This window comes from Lissotriton helveticus, chromosome 9 (assembly GCF_964261635.1).
Source record: "Lissotriton helveticus chromosome 9, aLisHel1.1, whole genome shotgun sequence".
NCBI classification, from domain to species: domain Eukaryota; kingdom Metazoa; phylum Chordata; class Amphibia; order Caudata; family Salamandridae; genus Lissotriton; species Lissotriton helveticus.
The window spans coordinates 351,423,506-351,450,588 of NC_136070.1; the positions used below are offsets into that span (position 1 = coordinate 351,423,506).

The 27,083-nt window shown below is 40.1% G+C and overlaps 1 protein-coding gene across 1 annotated transcript in view; it reads left to right on the forward strand.

The window, feature by feature from the left end:
* Nucleotides 1–12,507, forward strand: part of UNC79 (unc-79 subunit of NALCN channel complex) — a 641,854-nt gene extending 629,347 nt beyond the window's left edge. The window contains 2 exon segments of the mRNA XM_078660089.1: nucleotides 1,867–1,908; nucleotides 10,818–12,507. Coding sequence (XP_078516215.1) covers nucleotides 1,867–1,908; nucleotides 10,818–11,018 — 243 coding nt within the window. The 3' untranslated portion in view covers nucleotides 11,019–12,507.
* The last annotated feature ends 14,576 nt before the right edge of the window (nucleotides 12,508–27,083 follow it).

The following is a 27,083-nucleotide window of genomic DNA, read 5'->3' on the forward strand; positions in this document are numbered from 1 at the left end:
TGGCATAAGTGAAGCATCAGAGGGAAAAAGTATTCTTTGGTTTGTATGTTTCCTTTCTGACCGAAATGGAAATTCACCCATGTTTCTGATCTGGAGTAAAGACCAACATTCTCCAAATGTATTGAGTGTTTCACCTTTAGATATAATGTTCTCCCTACACCCACACTTGAGAATCCTACCCGTGAGTTACTCCACTTGTAACCTTCTGGCGTGGATGCACTTCATAAACACCCTCTCATTTTAGTGAAGTCATTCCATCTGTTCTTCAGCCATCCCGCAATACCCACATAAATCAATAGTTTAATACGTTTTAAAAAGCCAATATCGAACAAGTCGACATCATGACCTCAGTCCATAATAATAACATATGCGTCTACAAAAGCAAGTTATCTTATTTGTCTCTACCTCATAACCCAAGGATTGATGTGGTCTTTATGACTAGCAGTTCCCACAAATACCAAAAGGAAGAAGGGAAGTGAACTTGTTCCCTTACTGGGGTGAATCCAGTTTTGCATCACAAAATTATATTTAGCCAGGAAAACTCTTAAATATGGTTTCTTTCACAGAGATATACCTAGTCTTTAGACTAATCCCTTTCTTTCCTATGGTATATTCTGATTTTCACTAAAACTAAGACAATTTTTCCTAGTTTTATTCTAGAGCATTACCAATGCTCAACTTTGTGTATGATTTGAATACCTGACATGTTTCAGATACCTAGGAAGACTAGGCTACAACTTGGCCATTCAGAATCTATGTGTTCCTCCAATTTTGGAGAGGATCTGCGTTCACCTGGCCTAATAGCCAAGGGTGCCTGCTTTGGAATGGAAGATCCACGTAGGAGTTTTGGTGGTGGCTCAACGTCCTGTGATTCTGAGCAAATCACTTAATATCCAAGTACCTATAAAAAATGAATCTGTCATTGTGTAACATAATCTATGTGCTCATGTAAAGCACTCCGGTGCCCTCGGGTCATGTTTGCACTGTGTAATACTGCAAAAAAACCTGGTCACCTAATTTTGATCTGAAGGGCTCCGAACCTTTAAACGCTTGGTTCCTTCAGTGGGGATTTAGGGCTAGGAAAATATTCAAAATATAGCATATTACCTCTACTCAATATCCCTGGCTTCAAAAAGTTGAAACTGGAATGAGCCTTGTTGGTTTTGCATGCCTTGACCAACCCACAATAAATGTGTGAGGACTTAACATGAACAAATACTGCCGTCCACATTTTAAGACTGTGCATCAAACAACCTCTTGCGACCATGGTAAACAGAGTATAGCTGTTAGAATACATATAAGCGGACAAACATCTCATTTGTTACTGGGCCTTCCAGAGGTTCACCACATCAATCACTGCAAAGGAGTTGTTCTCCTCTCATAGCTCCAGACAGCAGAAGATGCTCTCAGACTTTTGATCTTCTACAAAGGCGTGTACACATGCCACTGTTTGAAACATTAATTGTCATAGGCTACCTATGACCTGACGCAGCTCCGTTAGCGTGCGCTGTTTTCCATGCCTCTGGTTCCTCTCGCGCTGCCTCTTCTCTTTCTGTCTTCATCTCTCTCTCTCTTTCTCTCTCTCTCTCTCTCCCTCATGCTTTATAATCCCACTGTTGTGTTCTGCCAAGGGCACACTCTCATTTGGTTAGACCTTGCAAACAAACGTAATTTAATAAATACATGAATTAAGATATGGTCTTTTAATTCAATGATACGTGCTGTGGTATACCGGGAAATTGGTGCATGTTTGAGTATATAAATAACTGCTGATGTAGACAGGAAGACAGTCTTGCTTCAGTGCTCAATTAGAATAATAAATGCAGTGCAGAGCATGCTAACAATGGTTTTCCTATCTCATTGCAGCTTATTCCAATGTGGCTCCCGATGATTCAATCAAACCTCAAGGTAGATTTTGTTTTATCCTCTATGCTCATTGAATATTTTGCATCAATCTGCCTGTATTGAAATATTTTAAAGCAAGGCATAGAATGGATTTTGTTTTCATTTGTGTTTTATTTTAGTAAAATATGTGGTGATAATTATTCAGTCCAGGTGAAGCCCATTTAGCCAATCATAAGGCATCATAATTTACTATTCTGATCACAATATATGATATGTTTAGCTGACCTCTGATATCGCTTTTTCCTCTTTTGAGACTTTACCGGAAGACTTTAAGTTGCGCCTTGGAGTGCACTGAGGAACTGATAAATAAAATGACCTGTTTCATTTTTGTGTCCATAATATTTGAATAATCTCTGCATACAGTCAGTTTATGTTGTGTGGTGGTCTATTCTATGAATTCTGGGTCTGACTGAAAGAGTGTTAACATTTAAATGATTGATAGGCTAGATTGATCTCAAAGGGTAGGCTAGTGGGGGAACAGTGGGGTCATAGAGACTTTATTGGGTGCTAGCCCGCCACCTCAGCGGAGCCTTTGGCCTCTGCTCCTCTGGCAAGGAATTGCCATGCAAAATTCGACGAGCTCTGCCAAGCTGGTTGGGATCTAAGTGCCTTCAGCCGAGCAGCCGACGTGGGGTTCTACTCAGTGCATTTAACTTTTCTTAGTGGGTTCCATGTTTCTTGCTCCTACTCAGTGATGTATTTTTGCCCTTAAAAATAAACTCCCAAAGCAAGAGCTGAAAAGTTGAAAAAGAGAAAAAACACAATGGTCGTGATGAGAAGGGTTTTCTCCCTGAGCCTTTGGGTCCAGTCTTTGTGTTCTCTTCCCTGAAGAAGCTTGGCAGGGAAATAGGGTGCTGCACTACAAAGGGCGGGACACCTGTCACTATCCATATGACCTGGTGACCCAGCAGCAGCAGACAGACTTGCCTGGTCAAAGTTTTTCCACCAGAGCTAGCCGAGGCACCACCAAAGGAGACCAAGAAGTTCCCAATTCCTCTAAATTGGAGTGGGAACCACATGCTTGGTGCGGCAGGAGTGCCACCAATTTACACTGGTGCTCTGTTCAAAACTCTAAATGATTTGTGAGTCTCCAAGTTGGGCATTGTTTTGCACAAATGCCATAGCTGGATGAAGTAGCTTGATCATTTCAAATCTCTCTGTTTTGTTTCCATGGTTCTTCGTAATGCGTGCATCATCCCAACGCAAGCTGCTAGCTCAGTGGAAAACTTATCTAGTTTGATCTGTAAACTTATCTTGATTATTTCCATTCTGCTTTATGATGAGGACGACTATTTACATTATATTTTGTTCATTTTAGATGCATGTGAGAGCAATCACTTCGCCCTCACAAAGCTATAACTATTGACATATTTATGGATTTCTTTCTTAGTATTGTTTTCCCATGAATAATGTTGAGCATTATTCTCTTAAAGGTTCGAAAAATGCTCTTCATAAACACATGTTTTGTGCCAAATACAACTTCTTTCTGTAGAATTAATGTTGTAATCTCTATTGGCAGGCTGCTCGTCTTCAAAGCGTTGCCTTCCAGATAGTACATAAATGAGATGTGTGTACCACACCAAGCAAACAGCAGCACGGTTCTGAAATAACAAGTGAAATGTTTAACACAATATTTAAGAAAAGAGACAATAAAATAACATGACAAATAACAAAAATGAGGAAAAACTGCTTTTGGTTCGCATAGTTAACCAAAATAAACAACTACAGTTCATGTTTCAAAAATATTAATCCTGGAGTACCACATCAAAAGTGTTAACTACAGGGTTGATATACATCAAGAATATTCCCTTTCATCAGCCCAAGGGTGTTTACAGAGGCCAGTATGGACCAAAAAATCATAGTTGAAATTCAACTGGCTATGTGTGAACAGGAAGAAATGAGAAAAAAACCAAACTTTACAGGGACAAAAGGAGACAAACTTGATATTAATTGTCAGCATGTTCCTTCAGCTTTACTTTGGAATGGTGTAAACTTTCACAATACAATCATCAATGTTTCTGTAACTGTCCTTAACTGATTCAAAGACACAGTAGCCACTGAAATAGAAATAAATACAAGAATAAGGAAAAACTCTTGGATGAAAACCTTGCATACAAAAAAGAGTTGTCACAACCTTTGTAATGTGGCTAGAAGAATATTGAGATCAAGCCCACCTTCTGGTATGTTAAATTAATTTATATAGTGCGACTTCTACCTGAGAGTGTCTTGGCACTGATAGCTAAGCATAGTAGGGGAGAGTGGTGGAAAGAAACAGTTTACCTGTTGAATAGCCAAGTTTTCAGAAGCTTTTTAAAGGCCACCAGAGATGATGAGGATCTGATATGGAGGGGCATGGTATTTCAAAGTCTAGTGGCTCCAGCGAGGAAGCTGCTGCCGTCCCATTTGGTTTTCTTAAATCTAGATGATGTAACTGAGCAGGTGCCCAGAGATCTGAGATTCCAGTTGGGTATATACCAGGAGGAGGCATTTCTTAAAGATTCTACACCCAGGGCCTTAAAGGTGGGACAAAGAATTTTTAATTTGATACGATTACTGACAGTGAGCCACGAAGTGAGAAGGCTTTCAAAATCTTGGATTTGGGCAGAAAGGGGTATTGTGCTATTGTGGTATTGTTTGCGATAGGAACAGAAAAACTGATGCAGAAGTGGGCATGGTTATCCGTGGGAATGTTTTCCCCATGGCTTGTGATGGGGCCAGGTGCCACCCTCACCCACAGGCTAGAGCCAGGCATACATGTGGCACCCCTTCAGAACATTAGTGGACCTTTGTGTCACCTGCGAGTTCAATTACAGACCTTCTAGAGCTAAGACAAAGTCTAGGTTCACTCAAATGGGACTTAGAAACTTCTTAGCGCCAAAGAACAACAGAGGCTCGGGACACACCAGACGATGGTGTGTTGGTGCTGGGACCAAGATTCAGGTTGCTCCCATTCCGTGCTTTTTCACAGCAGCCAACCCATTTCAGTAGAATGCCACATAGAAGGTATTTGGCCTCATCAAGCCCTGTTTGGCAACAGCTTGAAGCCTTGTTCTGCTAGAAGAATCTGAGCTCCAAAAAAGTGTTGGAGTCTGAAATTTGAAATCTTCACCTGATGAAGGTGCCAAAACTATCCTGCCAGCGAGGGACCATCCCTGGGTGCAAAGTTTGAATATCCCCTGCTCTGAACTTACCTGCCAAAAGACAATAGCTTTTTCTGGGCTCTCGTCCGACAGAAATTCAGCCTCCTAGTGCCCTTCAAAGCCACAGTCTGCTGCCTTGCACAGATGAGTATTTTTGATTTATATTTCAGAGTCTAAATCAAAAGATAAAACTTCTGACAAGGTTGAACCTGGTTTTTGTATCAAATCCACACTAAATCTCAGTCAGCCTTAAATCACGCCTAGGAATTGGTCAAGCACAAACAAATTACCACAATTTGCTGTTAAACTACATTTTTATTTAAAACTTTCATATCTTTTGTTGTTTTTGTTCATTTTTTCTCCATTTTCTCATGTGGAATGAGATTTTTATTATGTTGTGTTCTCAACTTGACTGATTTGGTACTTCTAAATGTTTCACAAGTTAAGCCTGTCTGGTCTGTGCCGTAGATAGCAGGGGTTAAGCTCAGGTTGAAATTACCAAAACCTTTACTGGACCTAACAGGCATAACGGCATTATTGCTTGTGTCCACCACACCATGTAATAAAAAACTTTCTGACAGATACCCTTTATGTATTCTCTGTGTGTGTGGTGCTAATGTACCTGGGGTGGAGATAGCAACAGAAATCCATTTAACTTTAAAATGTATATATTGCTAAGGTATGTGGAAGTTTAAAATAGTAAGTCTGTGCCTATCTACATAGGTAATGTTAATGAGTTTTTGGTAGTCCATATTTAGGTCATTAATGTTTGCACACCAATATTTATAATGGTGCCAAATGAATGAAAGTATCTTCACCAATTGAACGTAGTTGTAATTCTGGTACAGCTAGTGTGCTTTTTCAGCTGAACTTAAACTATGATGGAGAATGACGAGTATAGTATCTTTCCCAACAGAGATGTGACTGGGTGAACAGTGCCATATGAATGCCTCACTATAATTTAGATATGATTCTTTATTGCAATTGTCATACATAGAAGCTGCAAAAGAAGAGGTCTTTGGGATTGAAAGAATATTGATCCTTAGAGCCTATGTCATAAATTTACCCTGGGTGTAGTTTGCATAGTAGCGCTACGTGTAGCTATGCAAAGTGCACTTCGCACTACGTACACTATGCGTAGCTACGCGAACTGTGTAGTGTGGTAAGGAAAATGCTGTTCGCACTGATTGCACAGTGCTGGATGGTTGTCCGCACTGTGCAATCAATGCAAACGGCATCTTGCACAGTGCAAGCGGTTGTTTTCTGCTGCTCGAGTAGATTTGTACTCGAGCAGCAGCTTTCTCAACGCGGACTGGTAGTTTCTCATCGCAAGTGGTCCCAAGCATACGTCGCAACTCGCAATGAAAAAACCTGACCTCCCCACGTTGAGAATCTCACTGGTTGGTTTATTTTCCACGCTCGTGTTTGGCAACTTGATGTTGCTGATCGCGAACGAGGAAAAAGTCTCGCCGGGATGTTGATATTGCTCACTTGCAGTCGCCAACTTGACTTGTGGACTGCGAGCAAGCAAAAAATGCCCGCTACGCGTTTTTGCACGGTGCTACGTGCAATTTGCATAGTGCGTAGTAGCGCAAACCATGCACGCTCCGCGAGTGTAGCGTAGTACTACGCCCAAGGCTATCAGAAATACTAATCCATGTAGTATTTCACACTTTCATCGTTCTAATATTCCAGAGTTAAAAAATGTCACCTGCATTGAAATTGCTTGATTGGTGAAACTTACATTTCTCATGCAAAGTTCCGAGAGGTTAGCACACTTTTTACTTTGCAGATGTTGTTACACATTCCTGAAATTGGATTTTTTGCAAGTAATGTTTTGCAGAAGAGTGTTTCTGAAGAACATACTTTGCAGGATAATTCTCCCACTATCCATCGATGACTGCTGACATTTTTCTGCAAAAACTGTTTTTGATGTTCTTTATTCTCACAGTTTACATTTTGGAACATTTTCACAGTTTGTTAACCTTGCAAATATTTCTACGTTTTTTTAACAAAAGTCACAGCTTGTAAATATATAGAAAAAGCTTTGTACCATAGCTGTACTCTTTCTGTAATACGAGCTGAGCTGAATTGAATGAGTATTTACTAGCTTAAAATTCCTGATTTATTTAATTGAAACATTTCTAGAGACGATTAGGCTGTTGTTGACACACTCTTGGATATTGGGTTATTAACCCAGTGCCATCCTTCCTAAGAAAGCCTCAGTCTTAAACACAGATCTTCTACTTTATCATGTTTTTGACAATATTTTTTTAGAAATTATTTCATAGCATTGCGGCAATGCATGCTTTATTGTGAAAATAGAAAAATCTACAGATGCACATTATCACCGAAAAAGAAAGAATAAAACCTTAAACAGTGTGATATAATAGAATAGAGAGACTCATTGGTTTACTGATGTGGCAATGAAATGACATGCAATGTACAAGAGCCTTGGAAGAAAAGATAGCAACACAGCCCAATATTCCAAAACAGGAACACGTTGTATGTACATATAAACACATTCACTTAGCTGTGAGCCTCAGTCATGAGAAAGCCTAGGATTCTTACAAATTCCATTATCCGTTCACTGGTGTGATTAGTTAGTTCTTAGTTTCTCCCAGTTTAGCCATTGGATCACAACATTAGCCCTAAATTCCATCATCTTTAGGACAAAGCCTGAAAGCCTATAACATTATTTTACATGTTAAATGAGTTGCATCATTTTTTAAACCATTCTGTGGAAGAAGCAATCATCTTCTTTGAGCAATCAAAGGAAGTGTGGCAAAAGATCCAAAGACGAAAACCTGATCTAGAGCTTCAATGGCCTGCTCTTGACAGTTCCCAAATGGGCAGCCATCTGGTCCAAATGTCGTTTTTTACTGCAGGCACTCTTCAAATGCAGGAGTACCATGATCTTTAATCTTTAAACCCCAGTAATTCAACATTAAATGTCACTATTTCCATTAAAATAGTTAAATATATTTTGGAACACCCACTTGGCAATTCATGTAAACGGGTGTGGTGTGATCCCTATTAGCAGAAATATTAGAAATGTCCTAAGTTAGACCTAACAGGCAACTGATGCTTAGATTGATTCATCGTCTACCATTATGCCTCTTCAGTAACCAGTACAGATGCTTGGCTTATTTTACTAACAACCTCAGTCTGATCAGTTTGAAATGGGCTTCCAATCTGTATCTCTTACAGATCCCTTTCTAAAGATGGAATCAAAGTTATCTGGCGAGGGTAGATAAAAAAAAACATAGATATCCTTCTAGAAATAAGACTTACTGTATTATTAGAAGGTACTACTAAAGCTGATCCCAAATTATATGTGAAGAGAGCTAAACAAGAGGAATTCAGACCTCTCCTTTTCTGGTGAAACTAAATTACTCTAATGCCTTTCTGTTCCCAATCTAGTATAAATTGGAAACTCTAGATTCCTCCACAAATGGATAAGACCGCTGTCCTTTTCAATCACTTTAGCTGTCAAAAACAGGGAGTCAGAGCAAAAAAGACAGGGGAAAATCATGCCAAAGTTGTCAGGTCTAACAGTTTCCATTTTAGTAAGCCTGTCTGTGCTTTAGTTCACAGTCAGCATTTTGTTATCTTTCACAGGACTTTGTGAAAGTAGTAGTTATGTCCAAACACACTTTAGCCTGAATTATTACACTATCAGATGCCTCAAATCTTCTCGATATTCACATCTCAAGGTTTTAGAAGTAGACAATTGAAGTAAATATTAGCTAAATATGATGCAAATGCTTAACAGATTTTTACATAGGTGACGTATTTTGCATCCCACTGATTTAGCTGATTATATCTAGTGCTTTAAAATCACCATTTGATTCTGAAAACATAAGAATCAGTGGTCAAAACCCAGGGTTCAGATGTAGAAGAAGATCCAGATGGGCAGGGAAGCCGATGCCACTGCCTTAGTCAAAGCTGTTCCCATGATGCACTGGGCCAGGGACAGACTAATTTGCATACAGCCAGGTTCTGAAACTGGGATGGTGCAATGAGCTAAAAAACGGTGTTGGATCTAGCCCTGATCTCTTGACTGGGTGAGAGTATTCTGCTTAATTCAGAGACTCTGTCCATCACCACCCCTTGTTGTAAATATTTTTGTCCACCCTAAGCGTGGAAGGGTATACTCAGATGTGAGTCCCTTGCTCATTGCACCATCAGGATTCAAGCAAGCTGGGCCGAAGACGGCTGAAATGCCAGAAACCGGTCCCCGGAAGCTTGTTTCCTTCCCAGTGTAAGAATTGGCTTTTGTAGTCTGGTCTGCCCTGTTCCCATGATGCACTGGGCCAGGGACAGACTAATTTGCATACAGCCAGGTTCTGAAACTGGGATGGTGCAATGAGCTAAAAAACGTTGTTGGATCTAGCCGTGATCTCTTGACTGGGTGAGAGTATTCTGCTTAATTCAGAGACTCTGTCCATCACCACCCCTTGTTGTAAATATTAGTCAAAGCTGCAGCACTCTTGCGAAGTCTGGTTGCACTGACCGGTGCTAGGATTGTGTTCTCAAAGAGACACAATCTCCTTGCCCTTGTACTCGAAATAGCTTGTAAACTATCCCAGAAAAACAGCACTTCCTATTGTCGCAGGTATGCACGCAACTTCAGAAACTCTGGAAATAGGCTTATTATTCATTAGGATTCCTGATCAGTAGGATCGGGGAACCAGTGATAATTCCAACCCGGTTCTGTAACGGGTATTGGAAGACCCCCCTTATTCAGGAGCAGGAAAATGACGGGCGGGTACAGCCGTCAACATAGGAAAATGCTGCATGTGCAGTATGGTCGATAAGGAGTAGTGCTCGATCCGAATACGGAAGGGCTATCGTATCCGGATCGAGCATTTTATTTCATTTTAAACCTCCAGTTTCGCCATCAGTGGCCCATTTGTCTACACGCAATACCTGTTACAGAACCGGGTTGGAATTATCACCGGTTCCCCGATCCTACGTAGATTGGCTTTTTTTCAGCCCTGAAGAGTCATGGGTAACTACCCGCTTGACGAAACAGTGTCGACTGGTCTTTTCTTGGTGTCTCCTCTGGAAGGAGGACCAATTATCACATAAAACAAAGAAAAACTACTACTTGTTGTCAACCTTGCTCTTTGTTTTCTGTTTTCTTAACGAAACTGCCAATACATGTGGTTTATTTGAATTGATTTTCTCAAACGTGTGCACAGGACTTTGTTTTCAACTATTGATGGTGTCTTGACTTTTTTTTTTCTTTCAACAACTGTCTTTTTTTTTGTCTTTTGCAGTAGTTTTACTAGCTTATATTGCTATGGTTGTGTGAAAGAAATCAGACAATTTGTAAAGGTCATAGAAGTCTAACACATGCTAAATGCAAAATAACAGGCAAGCATTAAAGCACTCTGAATTTGTTGCTTTGTTTATTCTGTTTTGTATGCTTATACCCCTGTGATGCATAATCTGAATTATTCCCTTGCGATGCATAATCTGTAAAGCACTCTGATACCCTCAGTGGTCATGTTCGCGCTATATAAAACTTTCAAAATAAATAAATAAATTAGAAAGAAATGCTTTGAAGGTGAGCAGTACGTGGAAGAGAGAAAAAGAGCAGTCCCTTAAATGGAAGAAGAATGTACTGTGATTTGAAATTAAATATACAGTTCAGATATGATGTAATGTAGGATATGTTTGATATTGTGAACTGTTTATATGTGGCACTTGTGCAGTATGGTGTCGGAATGGCATACACATCATGGTCTTTCTGTTTCTCAATAGCATTTGTCTGCTGGGCTCCAACTCCGCCTTCAAGCCATTCAGAACAACGTGAACCACCATAGTCTGAGGATGCTGCAGGGGTCAGGGCAGACAAGTCACAATGCCGCTGTGCTCCGCAAATGGCTGCAGTGCACCCAGTTTAAAATGGCTCAGGTGGAAATCCAATCTTCGGAAGCGGCGTCGCAGTTCTACCCTCTGTGAGACTCATGGGCACCCCAGATCTTCATTGTGAAGGATGATCTTCAATGTGAAGGAAAAGCGGCTCCGCAAGAGACCACAATAGGATTACTCAACATGGTACCTTGCAACTCTGTATGTCTTACCTCCTGCCAACCTCCCACCCAACCCAAGACAGCGTAGTGTTTTTTTTTTATACCAGGGTAGTTCGCACCAATGAGAGGATCGTGATATCCTATATTCGCATTTTCTATTCGTTCTTAATTGGCATTTTAGGTTTGGCAGGGAGAGATTTGACAAACGCACAAAATGGAGGACATAACACATAGAACAGGGCTTAATGTATTAAGGAATATAGGGCAAGCATAGAAACGCCACAGAAGAGATCCCACTCAGAACATATTAGGCAGCGACCAAGATGCACCAAGGGTGTTTGTACACTAGCACGGCCCACAGTTCAGGACATCTTAGCGCCCTCTACAGGCACACCCTCCTACTGCCGAGCATTACAACTAGGAACGTACGAAAGTGAGACTTCAAATCAATTTTTTTTTAAAGTTTTTAGAAGGATAGCTAATGAATTATTGCTTCATATTTTCCTTTGTTCAGAGCTCCTAAAACTCATACAATTGCGATTTCCCCCATATATAGTTCGAAATGTTCTACCTGGTGATATTCATGCAGGGAAAAAAAGTATTAAATGTGTGGACTAGTTTAGTCTTGAGTTTGGCCCACCCTACACTTCAAATGAGGCCATTAGTAGGAGAATTCTCCTGAAAAAGTGATATTTTCGTCAGGTTTTACTGGAAAGTGAAGTTATTTTTGCAAAAGATGTTTCACTTGGTGGGGCAGAATTTCTATGCGACACAAACAGCCTTATGTTCCCCTTTCGGATTTTTTTTAAACGTAAAGAAGTCACAAGTTGCCCTTTTACCAAAATAAGTGGGCAATTTGCAAACCGATCTTTTCATTATAGGAAATCTTTTACAAGCTTTAATGCAATAAAAATGAGTGACACTCACACAGAGTTTTTACTTGGTCCGAGTTTATACAGAGAGGCAGCAGCAGCAGGTTACAGCTGCCACGGTTTAAAGTGCACTTAGAAATCATATAGAACAACTGTGCTGATTTCCTCATCTTTTTATATGTCATTCAACAGGTCTCTAATATGAGACTTTCATTTTTTAAATTAAATTTTTTGTTTATCAGCTTCATGAGACAGATCTCCTGTCAGACTATATATTTTTGCTTGTCACATATGTATATAATCCTATGGAAATGTAATTTGCATAAATGAATTTTAAAAATATAATTATTGTAAATGAGTTTATAGTAGGTGGCAGCAGAGAGCACGTATCTATATTTTAGAATTTCCTGTAAGTAGCTTCCTCTTCTATGCATTCTTAACCACTATATTCTATATCATTTGCTGTAATTTACTCTTTTAAATTATAAATACAATAATTTCAATTCTCTTATCAAAGTTAATAAAATAATTTTTATTATTCATATTTATCAGTGTTTTTTTTCGAATGTATATAGTTTGCTTCTAGCAAAATATATTTTTTTCTTAATTTGTATTGAATAGAAGTTTGCTTTCTTCCACACTAACTGCATTTTTTAAGAAGGGAATAAACATTTCCCAGCGCTGTGTTATCGAGGGCGGAAGCAGAAGTAATTTGAAAAAAAGTCCTGGGGCGATGGTAGATGGCTGTAATAACCTGACCCAATATCTAATTCCACAACTATGAAGATGCGTTTTTTAATGCCTTTTGATTGCATCATTAAATATGAAGTTTAGCAGCGCCGATCTGTGTGAACAATGCAGGTGGGACGAAAGTGAGGTGGAAATCTTGAGTATCAAAGAGATAATTTTCTCTTCTGATGCTGGTTCAGAAACAGGAGTAGCATATTTTCTGACAAATTGGTCAGTTTAGTACTCATTGATCTTTTACTTTGAAGTTTGGAGGTCCATAAAATACGTGTTATGGTCACCATTAATTTGCATCGCTTTTTGCACCCACTCAACAGGAGCTGCTCAGTGGCCGTATTACACAACACGCGGCCACTGTGCGCTTGAAGCCCGATGTAGTAGCCATATTGATTAGTCTGAAGGGGACCATCAGTCCTCTTCTGTAATATGTACAGAATGTCTGCTCTAGCAGTTGATGTGCAACCAAATGCAGAGATTCCCTCGTTTCCATGGACATCTGGAACCTAGAAACGAAGAGATCATTTTGCCCCTGTATCTGATCCATATGACACGGGCAAAGGGGTTCTCGGGCAAATCACTAAGGGCCTCATTTATGGTTTTTTACCATAGGGCAGCGCAGCAGGCCTTTCTGCTGCGCTGCCCTACGGCCAAAGAAAAGAGAGGGAATGCGCCGAATCTATCAGATATGGTGCATTCTTGTCCTTTTTCCCTGGGCTGGAGCACAACGGACTGTCTTACGCCAACACAAGCACCATGGTGCAAGGGTACCTGTGTTGCGGGGATGAATTTTTTTGTGCAGGAAGGGTACCCTTCCTGCACAAAAACAATCACAAGAGGCTTTTTCCGCTTTCTATGTGTGTTGCAGAATGCAGTACACATAGAAAGAGGAAAACGAGAAGAAATAAAGATATTTTGCCTTGTTGTATTTCCATTACGCCTCAGACTTACGATTTCTCATCAATCTGGGGCAGTGTCAATAAGCCATGGATGTTGCTGGGAAAGCCCCCAGCTACACCCACGGAACACCCCTTTCACTCAGTTTTCTGAGCGAAATGGGCACATTTATAAGGCCATGAAAAGCCACGTAATGTGGCTTTACGTGGCCTTCTAAATATGCCAGTGGCACATTGCGCCACCGGAACATAAAAAAAGTGACGTTCCAGTGGCACAAAAGTGCCTGTAGGGCCTCATAAATGAGGCCCTGAATGTACACCATGGATGAAATTGAGCACTGTACCACTTTATGGCACAAAAGTGCCAGTAGGGCCTCATAAATGAGGCCCTGAATGTACACCATGGATGAAATTGAGCACTGTACCACTTTATGGCACAAAAGTGCCAGTAGGGCCTCATAAATGAGGCCCTGAATGTACACCATGGATGAAATTGAGCACTGTACCACTTTATGGCACTCATTTGAAGTGAACAAAGGCATTAATATTGACATACTGTCAACCCATCTGCAAGGCCATTGTTGCACACCCCCTGTATGATCCATGCATACCTTCCAAAAGCACAGAGGATGGCATGACACAGATGCTAGTCGTGCAGCCCGGAAGTTGTTTGGCAGAATCTGCATAGGCCCTTATTACGAGCATCAGTGCTATTTATTGCAGGTGACGAAAACCAATACCACAGGATGCATTATTTATCAGTAGCACATATTAGGAGTTTCTGGTGCATAACAAGTGGATGTGGGTGTTCAATTCACCAAAATATCATCATATGCTAAATATTGTATGTTTTTCCCCATAGAAGATTGGCAGATTTTACCTGACAACATTTTACAAAAGTTGGGGTATTTAACTCATCCGATAATTATTGGACACGTTAAATACCTTCCAACTTGTAATTACGACCAACCTGTGCATAAATGTGGTTTTATACATGGGTCTGAATACACCAACCGACTCTTAATCATGCTTGAAGCACCTTCGCCACTTGAAGACATCGAAAGGGCCCCGGGTACCCCAACCAAAATATGGTTGACACATGCTAACCCTCAAGAGGGCCTTCATATTATTTATACAATTGAGAACATCTGTACAACAACACTGAAAAAAGGATTAGCTGTTACTCTTTTGCTGGTTCTCCACATAGGCCAATTGCGTTTGTACAGAAAACTTTTTATTGACAATAAGGTGCACATCTCTAGTTTGTGTGAGCCACACCCAGTCCAGGTAAGATGATGCACAGTCTGGGGTTGTGAACCAGGTTCAGAATCCAACCACTAGAGTCTGTGTGCATGTGCGGATGGTGAGACACTAGAAAGTAGTTTTGATGGAACGATTGATTGACAAATCAAATAAATCAAGTAACAAACTACATTTCATCAAAAATACAGGTGTTTAAAATACAGTGCATAATTGCAGATGAAACAAAACCACTATGAACACTACCATTTTTTAACACCTTAGGAGCTTGTAAATAAACCTCCCCAGTGCTGCGCTGTCCATTATCCAGTGCTGAACTGGACGTCCAGCGGTCGCACGCAGCACTGGGGAGGTAGTGCCCGTGACGACCGTTGGCCGACGGCAGCACTTAAAGGGTTAATTTACAGTGTTGTGAGCAGCATCAACACATTGCATTCTCCACTGTAGTGGTGTCCATTTTAGATGCCTACAGACACAAGAATCTCACTGCACAGATTTAGCCTTGTTTGTCAAGACAGCAAAACAATCTCCCAGATCTGAACTGGCATTCGAAAGAACAACAGTACCTCACAAGCTTACTCACAACAGGTTCATACAAAAAGCAAGTATCATCAGTGCAACCTTTGAGCTCAGTACCTTCCTTGAAACAACAATCAAGTTAAAACCCCGAAGCTTGTGTGACAGCTCCACGCTCATTGACTTCCTTTTCACTGAAAGTCTTCAGAATGTGCACACATCCAACCATAACATCTAATAAAGTAATGATTTAAAATGGGAACTTTTCAGTTGACTTTAACCTTGTTATCAGTGCACCGTTATTGAAAAGCTTGCCCTCTGACTACCAGCTACAAAGGTAGGCTTGCCCTCTGACTACCAGCTACATAGGTAAGCAGACTTATTGCCAACCTCCCCATGAGGAAACAAACAGATTCTCAATTCGAGCACGCATTGACAGCGTTGGCCTGCCCAATCGCATCCGGCCTGGCTTCCATCTTCCAAAGAGGACAGACACAACTATTTTTAAAATCTAAAACAATGCCCTCAAAATAGCTCATGAGTGTGTCATGTATTTTCTACTACTTCTAGATAACACTGTGATTAAGAGATCCAGTTAGGTACACCTGGAATAATTCAAGTAGAACGTTTTAGCAGCTAAACAAGTTTTTCTCCAACGGTGTAGAAGAGATTTCTCATTTTAGGTTTTCTTTTGAATACTTTTACTCCCAGGAAAGTAGTCAGCAAGAGTACTTAAGTTCACAGTCTGACATGTCATTGATATTGCTCAACATACTATCCTGTATCATTTCCCACATCTAACATTCCCACTTTTCCCACAATGTGATGTCCCTAATGACTTGGGCAATTTGCTTTCAGGCAGAGGAAGTTCCACAGACTGGTAAAGGTAAATAAATTATGACGTACTTCCTTTCTGAAAATGGGCTCTCTCCCAAACCTGAATATTTCAATTGCTGCACTGTTAAATTTGGGGTTCCAAGTTGGTAAGGAGATTTGGGAGACAGGTACTTTATTAAGGAACACAGTATCAGATGATAGGATGTAATCAGCTGAGACCCCAGCTGTGACCAAAAACTGCAAGTGACACGGATAGAACCCACACACAAATGACATTACATATTTCTAGTGGCTCACATTGTTTCACTTCAGGATATTTTAGAAGACAGTCCAGGTTAGAACACAATACAGGATACCACACCCACCCACAAAAATCAGCCATTCAAAAAACACATTACCTTCTCCCTGTGAATCCGGCAATAAGACCTACTTAGGTATATCCTCAGTCCACAGGATGTTTTATTAGGTTTTAACATTTTATTGTATTGCAATGGTTTAAAATAACTAATGTTGAGATAGGTGAATATGATGAATGAATATCATGATATGTGCAGGCCCAACAATGGGAATACCAATAAAAACAATATCAACATATGCCATAACCTGTGCCTGCATAACAATGCCAATACCCAGAAATGCAATGTCAATGTATGCCATAATCTACGCCCGCACAACAGTTTTGATACCAGCAGTAACAATGTCATGTCTGCCATAATCAATGCACGCATAACAATGCTGTTACCAGTAGAAACAATGTTGATGTGTGCCATGATCTAGGCACACATAACTATGTCAATATCTGTAGAGACAATATTGATGTGCGCCATGACAACCATATGCACAATGTTGAGAATGTTGATAAAAAGGATATCAATGTCTGTAATATTATTTTCAGAAGTTCTAATGAACTTTTATCATTCTTGTCTGATTCGCCCAAGGTGGCCTCCCCATTAACCCCAAGTCAATGATGCATGGTCAGATACATCCTGTGACCCCAACCCATACCTCTCGAGTGACCGGTCACAGGTGGGGTCTCACTTAGCCAAAAGACAAATGCGCACCCAGGGAAAACCCTGATCGTTCCCACAGATAGATAGTTGCACCACAGTCAGGTCCGAGGAAATTGGCCACAATATAACACGTTTAGCCAAATGCTCATGTTTCCGAAATACACAAAGCTAGATACCACATGTAGATTGGAACACTCAGCCAATCAGGACACGACATGCACACCACACCTAGTGATCACATGCTACCCACACCAGACATATAGGTACATACACACTTGCCCACACTAGCTCACCCTGAGGTCGTGAGCCATATGTGCCCATGTCAGATGCCCAAACCTGTTCATTTATGACTGAGATGCCATTTTCAAGAATGCAGAAATTGTTGTATTGTTCCTTAGAAGATGTATATAATGTCAGCCGAAACTTTGTACAAGAGACTTTCCTCATGCGCATTCTGTCAAGACTCTCCTTGCTGCTGCGTTTAAATAAACCAACTTGTTCCTGTTTTGCCAAACGCCTCTTCTCTTTTCATTTCTTTAAGGTAAATTAATGTCTGAGCAGCACTATAATTAAGACAATTCAGTAGCTCATGCATTCAAATATTCATTCAATACATATATCGGTGAACTTTACCCATAAAAATATAAAATCTTCAAACTAATATATTTGAAAAAGTAAAACAGATAATACAAATCCATCTTTGAGATTGTAAGTTTCAGGAAAAAAATGCCCATGCGCTAAAATAATAAGAATAGTTGATCCTAACTTTAAAAGATATCACATTTTCACATATGGGAGAACACTCTTGGAGGCTGGCAGACCTACAGTATGACCCTCTTGGTCACAGGGAGAAATTTGTGGGTTTACAAACATTAAAACTCCTATCTCGCAAAGTGCTACCTGGTTATATAAGGTTCGCAGACTTAATATCACGTAAATATTGCGCTACATAAATATCGCAACCAAAATATCTATGACAAAAGTATCGTCATCATAAATATATAATGGTAAGCAAAAAGAATTTGGGGGAAAATCATTGTACTAAATATCGTTTATTAAATATATATAAAATACATTAATAAATAATAAATACATTACATGACATTAATTAACAAAAGTAAAATACATTTAATCTATATTTGACCAAATATAACAAATTAACTCAACTTAAAAAAGTTACACACATATATAAAAATTAATATTTACATATATCTACTTAAACAATTTTTAACCTAATAATTTATTTCAATCTATATTATAATTTCAAAAGTGTTAAAAAAAATATATATATATATATATTTTTAAACAAACCATTCGAATTAAATTCAAAAACTAAACAATTTAAAATTATTAAAATGTAGTTAAAAAATGTTCACATATAATTATAATTATATTCAAAATATAATTTTGGATAAACAAAAAGACCAGAATATCAATTATATAAATATCAAATAAAATTTAAAAAATACAATTTAATACATATACTATTCCCACTACAGTTTAGTGTAATAAATATATTAAACATTTCACAATTCGAACTGCAGACAATGAAAAAGTAAAAAAACTTTGTAACATTTACAAATATAACTCAAAAAAATACAATAGTAGTAAAAATATTAAATTACAGATAGGTTTTATTTACTATAACCATTTGAGCCACCACAACAGAAGGGAAACTGTTGCATACAGAAGGGTAAAATGTAATCCTTCCATTCCACTCAAAGCAACAGTAGGCAAAGTGTTGGATTGCGGAACAGTAAAATATACTAATCCCACGCCACTAAGTACATCAGTAGGAAAAGTGCTGGATAGCAGAGGGGTAAAATGTACTGTTCCCACTCTAGCCACTACAACAGTACTGAAAGTGTTGGATTATGGAGGGGTTCAAGTTACTATTCCCACTCCAGCCAGTACAACAGCAGAGAAAGTGTTGGATAGCGGACGGGTAAAATGTACTATTCCCACTCCGGCAAGTACAACAGTAGGGAAAGTGTTGGATTGCGGAGGGGTAAAATTTACTATTCCACCTCCAACAATTGAAACAGTAGTGAAAGTGTTAGATTGCGACGGGGTAACACTTACTATTCCCACTCCAATAAGTGCAACAGTAGCGAAAGTGTTAGATTGCAGAGGACTAAAATGTACTCTTCCCACTCCAACTGGTACAACAACAAACAGCAACAAAATATCTTAAACAAAATAAAATGACTTTAAAAAAAAATCAAATAAAAAAATATAAATATATAAAAATAAAAGCAAATTTATTTAATAAAAAAAAGATTTCAATGTTAAATACACAACACAAATCCCTACAAATATTATTATAAATAAAATTCAAACATATTTTTCATACAACTAAACCTTTACAAATTAAGGGCCTGAATCTGATGGGGGTTGGAAAGCTTCCCGACCGAATCAGTTTGGAAATGGTTTCTGACTAACTCGGATCAGGAGAGTCCGACCGACGGAGTACGATGCATCCGGATGCTTCCGGATACGATTTGGTTGGACTCCCCTTGACTTCAATGGGAGCATATGTTCCTAACCGCATCATAATTGGGCCCTGGGTCGGGAAGACACGTTCCCGATCCGATTTGGATGGAGCAAATGCCATTAGGAGGCCTTCCTAAATGCATCAGATTCAGGCCCTTGGTGGGAATGCTTTCCTAACAGCATCAGAATCAGGCCCTAAATAACTTCCCAACCTTTACCCCTATAAACTCCATAACCCACAATTAAAAACTAACTAAAAGAAGAAATGAGCACATAAATACAACAATTAATTGTCAATTAAATAATTTATGGTAATTTACAACTAATTATTAATTAATTAAACCTATTTTATTCCTTATCCTTTACCCCTATAAACCCTACAACCCCCATTTAAAAAGATTTAATTAAGCATTCAAACATAATTAATTATCAAGTAATTAATTCTGAATACTAAATAATTATTAATTGATTAAAAATAAATTACTTCCCACCTTTTACCCCATAACCCCACTAACCACAACCTAAGAAAATAATGAAACAATTAACATAGTTTGTAATTAATTAATAATTTACAAAAAAATAATTAATTACAAATGAATTACTTCCCACCCTTTACCCCTTTAACCCCAGAACCTGCACCAAAACAAAAATATCTGGCGCAACATATTTAATTTGCAATTAATTAATATTAAACAATTAATTGATCATTAATTGAAAGTAATTACCTTGCACCATTCACCCCTATAAACCCCACAACCTGTCCATAAAATGTTCTTTAAAAAATAACACAATTAATATAATCAAATATCAATAAAAGAAATAATATTACATTAAAATAATCATAAATCTGTTATAATTAATGTACTTCCCACCCTATACCCCATAAAACCCACAACTTGCTACGGAACACAAAATATAATTTAATTAAATATAATAACTACTAACAACTTAACAGATATATTACAAAAATAATATACAACCAATATACAAAAACATTACATCCTATACATTTAAAATATAAACTAAAGTACATAACAATATTTAAAAAAATGATAGTTTAAATAACTATATTTTTGCAAACGATAATATTGACTTCTATATTTAAAAAAAATCAATGTTACTTATCTTCAAATCGATATTCTTGACATTAATATTTCCATGTCACAATATTTTAGACCCGATATTCTTGTACCTTGGTATTTTCAACCCAATATTGTGTCTGAATACCGTTCTATAAATAGAAAACTTCTGTAGATACCTTGCAATATGACAGATGTTAACATTTCTCATCTTCCCCTGTGAGGGCAGTATTTCGAATTCGTAGTAATACAAGTTCTCAGGAGCAGGCACTGTACAGGTAGGCATGGAAAGGCCATTTTCTACTAAGCATAAAGTTATTAAATGTGTTTAGCAAGCCTCAAACAACAGCAGAGGGACTAATAAATTAACTAAAAAAAACTGAGAGTTATTCCGTTGTATATTGAGTTTGTACATATACTTGAAAAAATTCTTCTCCCCAAGGACTTTCCATATGGGTCCGAGCACATCATAGTCTATGGGAAAAAGTTAAGTAGTTATATCCACACACGTGGTCTTCCTTTTACCTATTTCCTTAGTCCTGTGCAGCCCTCAACCTTAAGGTAAGTTAAGTTTTTGTTGTTTCTAGTTATTTAAAAATGTAGCCAAAGCGTAAGAAGCAGTTAAAACAAAGCACATTCAATTAATATCCCAATTAATCAATTCATGCATATATCTGTCAATTCAATGCATCATAAAATATACTTTACTGAATTATAAAATCATAGAATATAAAATTAACTTCCAGTAAAATAGAGAACTATTCTACCCACTCAGTGTGCTTTAGGATAATAGTAAAAATTTAGTGGGATTAATATGTTAGAGATTTGGATGGATTAACAGGTAGTGTCGTGGGGCCGTTTGTGCACGGGCACCTTTGATGAGCCCTTAATAATAAGGGTTGGCATCCCTAGCAGTAAGTCCTGATGTCAGGGTAGGTTTTACCATAAGGTCAATTATGATCGCAAGCCACGTTATAAATATTGGGATGCTACAGGGCCTACCACAGATTATTCGAGAAAGCCTAAAGTGTGAGGTTGTAGATTATAAAATCATTGTCCGCCGATATGAGATGGTCCGGATTGCCCAACTGATAAAGTGCAGTGCAAAATATCATCAATGGGCTACCAGAACCAGCTGGGACTCGTCCTGATTCTTGTGGTGCATTCTACCAGGGTGAGGGGCCTGCCGGCCTAACTCACACTGGGCCCATCCAACCAGAAGGAGTTGTGTGTAAAACCAGTTGATAAAATGGAATGATCAATCGATTATTTATTAAAGGATTTTAGAGTGACAAAGGACCTGCCACGCCGTGTCCCCACTAGTCCTGTCTTAACTATAGTAATGGTCTGGAAGCCAGTGAATAAAGTGCAAGGTGCGAAGTGTGATTTATTTGAGTTTATAATGCTGGCCCAGTTCGTAACATGCATGTTGCAAAGGCCTGCCAAGTCTAATTCGCACTAGTCCTGACCAGCCTGAGGCAACAGATTCATAGGCCTGTTAGTATCATGTACAGGGCATTTTCATTGGGCTTGAGGAGCCCAAAGGATTTCCCTCAAATCCCTAAAATGTTTTAATGATAGTAGAGGGCCGGCCATACCTAAACCCCGCTAGGCCTAGCCATGATGTAGCGGGAAAGCTGTGGACTAGTTATTGAGCTGCACAGTGCAGTGAGGCGAACTGAGACAAAATGTAAACCAATTGGTAACGTGCACCTCATAGTTTCATTAGGCGTTAGGCACCAGGTGGGCTTCCATCAGAATCAAGGGGGGCTTTTGCAGCCATCCAAGGGCTACTACACCCAATCTCCACTGGACCTAGTCGTGCTGTAGCATCACAGCTAGTGATGCGGAGTGAGTACAGTCACTTCAGGCTTAAGAAGTCGGAGGATAATGACCAGATGAGTGCCAAGCACTGTGCAATTTCATTGGGCTTGTGGAACAAGTCTAGTTAGTGAAATGCATTTTACAATATCATGGGTTTTATTGATTTTAACTAACACTAATCATGGCCGACTTGAAGCAGCCAGTTCTTAAACTGATTAATAATGTGCCCAGAACCATTTTATGTGGTTACAAGGGTCAAGATTGTTCCCATTCCAGTCACAATTTGCTTTTGTGGAATCCAAATGCCTGCTTAGCCTACTCACCATTGATCCTAGTCAGGCTTTGAGAACCTGAGTGTATGCCATGAGTTAAAGTGCATAGTGGAATTAGGGTGGGAAGCTGTGTTTACTGTTAAGGTAAAGCAGGGAAGATACCACTTTTAACTGTCTGACTCAGGATCAGTAACTTGAACAGTTACCGGAGCAATTTCACACACCTGCTAAAAGCTGTGCATCAGCTCCTCGCATACATGCAGTAATAGCGTTGTTACATTACGTTATGACCAAGTGTTGAAATATCGGTTTTAACCAGTAGTACCTTAAACTATTTAAACTGGGGCAAGGGCAAAGGCAGATAACATGCATCAAAGATTTCTGCTTCAAATTACACAATCAACAATTATCTTTGGAAAAGCCCTTTAAGCCCCTGAATGTCTATGCTTTTAATTTAGGAATTAGTCCATATATCAGCCTTATCAGTTTTATTTTGTCGATGGCCAGTTTCATGGTGCTTGATTAGTGTAAAGCTTTTCCCTGATCTTGATAAAAAGTCACACAGAGTTCTGCATAGGCATTCCAGGCTAGCTCTTGCTTTGTTCATCTCCCACTTTTGTATTGGTAATATGGGTTAGCGTTTTGGAGATTAACTTTGGCGGCAGATTTTGGTCAAAGATGCTCTGGGCACCCAAAAGTTCAGTAGAATTCCTCACATAGGATTTCCATTGGAGTTTCTTTTTCTGAATGCTGAGCCATATCAGTTTTTTAAGGGATCCTTTGGGGGTTGCCCTGAGCTTAGTGTGGTAGCCCTCAACCTGCTACATTTGGCAAAACATTCGTAAGAATGTGGTCTTAGCCTAATTCCAACATTGCTTACTGACCCACAGCTCCCCAGGGCCATATCTATATAGATTTCAGCCTGAGCATTGGAATGAGCTTACTGAAGGTAACAAGGACCTTCCCATAAAAGGGTCAACTCGTTGGCATTACTCATCATCCCTGAACTCACCAAGGCATTCCCTGCCACGAAAAGGTTCAAAAGAACTTGAAAAGTTTCAAAGAGGACTAACTTAATGAGACTTCGTGATTAGAATGAATCTCTCACATCTTCTTCGATATTGGACCAAAAGTATTCAATCTGAATTAGCAATCGGTTTACTGCAAGAAACAACTAACCTTCCATGTAAAATAAGATACTGCCTTTGCACCTTACCAAAGAGACATGCACTTAGACACGCACTTAGCTAGTGGGAGCACAACACAGCACAATAAAATACAACTAGACAAACAGAAAGAACTAAGGGCTTGATTAAGAAATTTGCGGTGTGGGAGTGAGCCGCAATGCCACAGCACCGCCCCCACATAGCCAACCTCGCCTTCAGCCGCACACCAGATTATGAGTTATCTCAGGGTCTGGCGGGAAGTCCTTAGGCGTTCCCATGGCAGTGCCTATTAATAGGACACCACAAAGGGAGTGCCAAAGCCCGTTCCTGCACAGCATGGACTATAAAGTCCATGCCGTGCAGGAAAGGGGGTGCATCCAGACAGGTGGGGCACCCCATGTGCCTCCTTGCAAGCAGCCCATGGCCCTGAAGGGAGAGGGGGCCCTGTAGGGCCCCGTACGTTTTCTTACCGTCATCCTTTTCATGGCGGGCTCACTGCCAAGAAAAGGGTGTGGAAGACCTGGCATCATTGGCCTGGGTCTCCCCTGTATTTTTGCCTCTGCCTCCTCTATTCTTGTTGTGTGTTGGACTTCGTTTTGCTGATCTAGATGCTTTGGGCACTTTGCCACTGCTGTTCAGTGCCAAAGGGCAAGTGCTCCCTTTGTAAATTGGATCAGGGTTTTCATGATTGGCATATTTGATTTACTACTCAGTCCCTAGTACAGTCCACTGTGTGCCCAGGGCCTGTACATCAAATGCTGTTAGTGGGCATGCAGCACTGGTTGTGCCACCCACATAAGGAGCCTGTAAATGTAACTTGGGTCTGCCATTACAGTGTCTGTGCATAGTTTAGTACTGCCATGTTGACTTGGCAAGTGCACCCACTTGACAGGCCCTAACCTTTCCTTTTAGTCACGCCTAAGGTAGGCCCAAGGTGCCCCTTGTGGGTAGGGTGCAGTGTATGTGAAAGGTATGACATGTCCTGATGTGTGTGGCATTTCCTTATGGTAAAATACTGCCAATTTTGTTTTTTCACTATTTTAAGGCTATCTGTCCCCATATCTTATAAGCCTAACTGACCAATGGAAACAAGATGGGAAAATAAAGTTTGATATGCCTGAACTCAGAATGTTATGATGCATCTTTTAGTGAGGGTGATTTTTACATTCTGGGTTAGAAAATACCACTTTTAGAAGGTGAGTATTTTCTTGCCTAACCATCCAGTGTGTCTCTGCTAGTTTGTGTATTGACTTGAAGTGACAGGGGCTGGGGATGTGCATTTTGTTCGGACAGCCACTTGGGGGGTTAGGTGTGTCTTGCCTTTCCAGGGTGAGTCAGGGCTGGGCTGAGCTGAATAGACCTGGGCTGCATTCAGAGTAGGGTGGGAGGATAATTATTTGACACCTGATTGGGCCTGGTCTGTCAAGAACAATGCTGTCTCCACCTCCTGCCAGGAAACTGCACCAGAGAGGACAGAACTGGTTTTAGCTGAGCAAAGAGCTTCTCTGCACTAGAGAACAAAGACATTTATTGTAAAAAAAAAAGAGGAGCCTAAACCCCAGACTTTTGCATCACGTCTGGGAATTAAGAGGAACTTTTGCTAAGGAGAAGCGCTGGAGAAACTGAGGAGGAATACTGCCCCTGTGCTGTTTGCTGTCTGAGGTTGGCCTGCAGGGGTTACTTTCTGCCAAGGAAAGGAGAAGGACTTTGTTGTTTGCTGTGTCCCCTGCTTGAGGAAGATCCCCAGGGGCTTCAAATACAACTTGCCTCCTGTTCTGAAGTCTCAGGGACACAGAGGCTTCACCCCCAGTCCCCCCTGAACTACTTTGCTAGGAGTTCTACCTGCTGAGAGGTGCCTGCCAGTGTTCTAGGTCTCTGGAGGTTGTTTTGGGACTGGAAACTGCAAGAACTGTGAAAATCGCTGCATCGCCTGTTTCCAAAGCATCACAGTTGTGCAAGAGAAAATTTCCGAAGCATTGTCATCGCCGAAGAATCAACGCAGTGCCTGTTCGCAGCTGAAGTCTTCCGCCATGCAACGAATCCTGTGCACCAATCTCCGACGTCTGAGAGCACCACACTGATTCTGATGCAGGCCCAGTTGTAGAAGAACCAACGCATCATAACGGATCGTCACACATCGTACCGGATCATCACGAATCACATCGAAGCACCAAGTCTGTCGCATTGTTGGGGGATGTCGTAAGAAACCGACGCATCACCTCCCCACGCAGTAAGTAACCGACGCATCACCTCCTCTCCAGTAAGGAACCGATGCATCACCTCCCCTGCTCAGCAGTAAGGAACTGACGCATCACCTCCCCCGGAGCAAAGAACCGGCGCATCACCTTCCCTGAGTGTAAGGAACCGGTGCATCACATTTCCTGCTACCCTTTTTGCTTGCATTTTTCAATGCATCCGAGGTACTTTTTGTAAAAGTGTTGCATCCCACATTTTCTTGGAACTGAACTGTTTTTACCTTTTAAGAAGCATATTTTTAGTACTGTATTGTGGATTTTTGTCATTTGGTCTTGTTTTGGTCTAGTTAACCCCTTCGACGCTCCTGACGAGCTCAGCTCGTCATGAGTTACGCCTCTTGTACGCTCATGACGAGCTGAGCTCATCATGAACTGCGGGTTTTCGCAAAAGTCAGCGCACAGCGGGAAAATGCGCCGCACGCGTGGGGTTAAAGATTACTTATTTTTCTAAACTGGTGTGGTGTCCATTTGTTGTGTTTTCACTGGATTACTGTATGTGTTCACAAATGCTTTACACATTGCCTCTAAGATAAGCCTGTCTGCTTGTGCCAAGCTACCAAGGTGTGAGCAGGGGTTATTTTAGAAGTGTATCCCCCTTACCCTGACTAGAAGCAAGGGTCCCTATTTGTACCTACCTCTGCCAACTAGACACCCCCATTTCTAACAGGGTGAATGAGAGGAAACTTGTAATATGCTTGGCGGTGCTGTAGCAGCACCTCCAGCATATTGTGGCCCTCAGACTGCCGTGCCCCCACCGGGATGGTAGATCT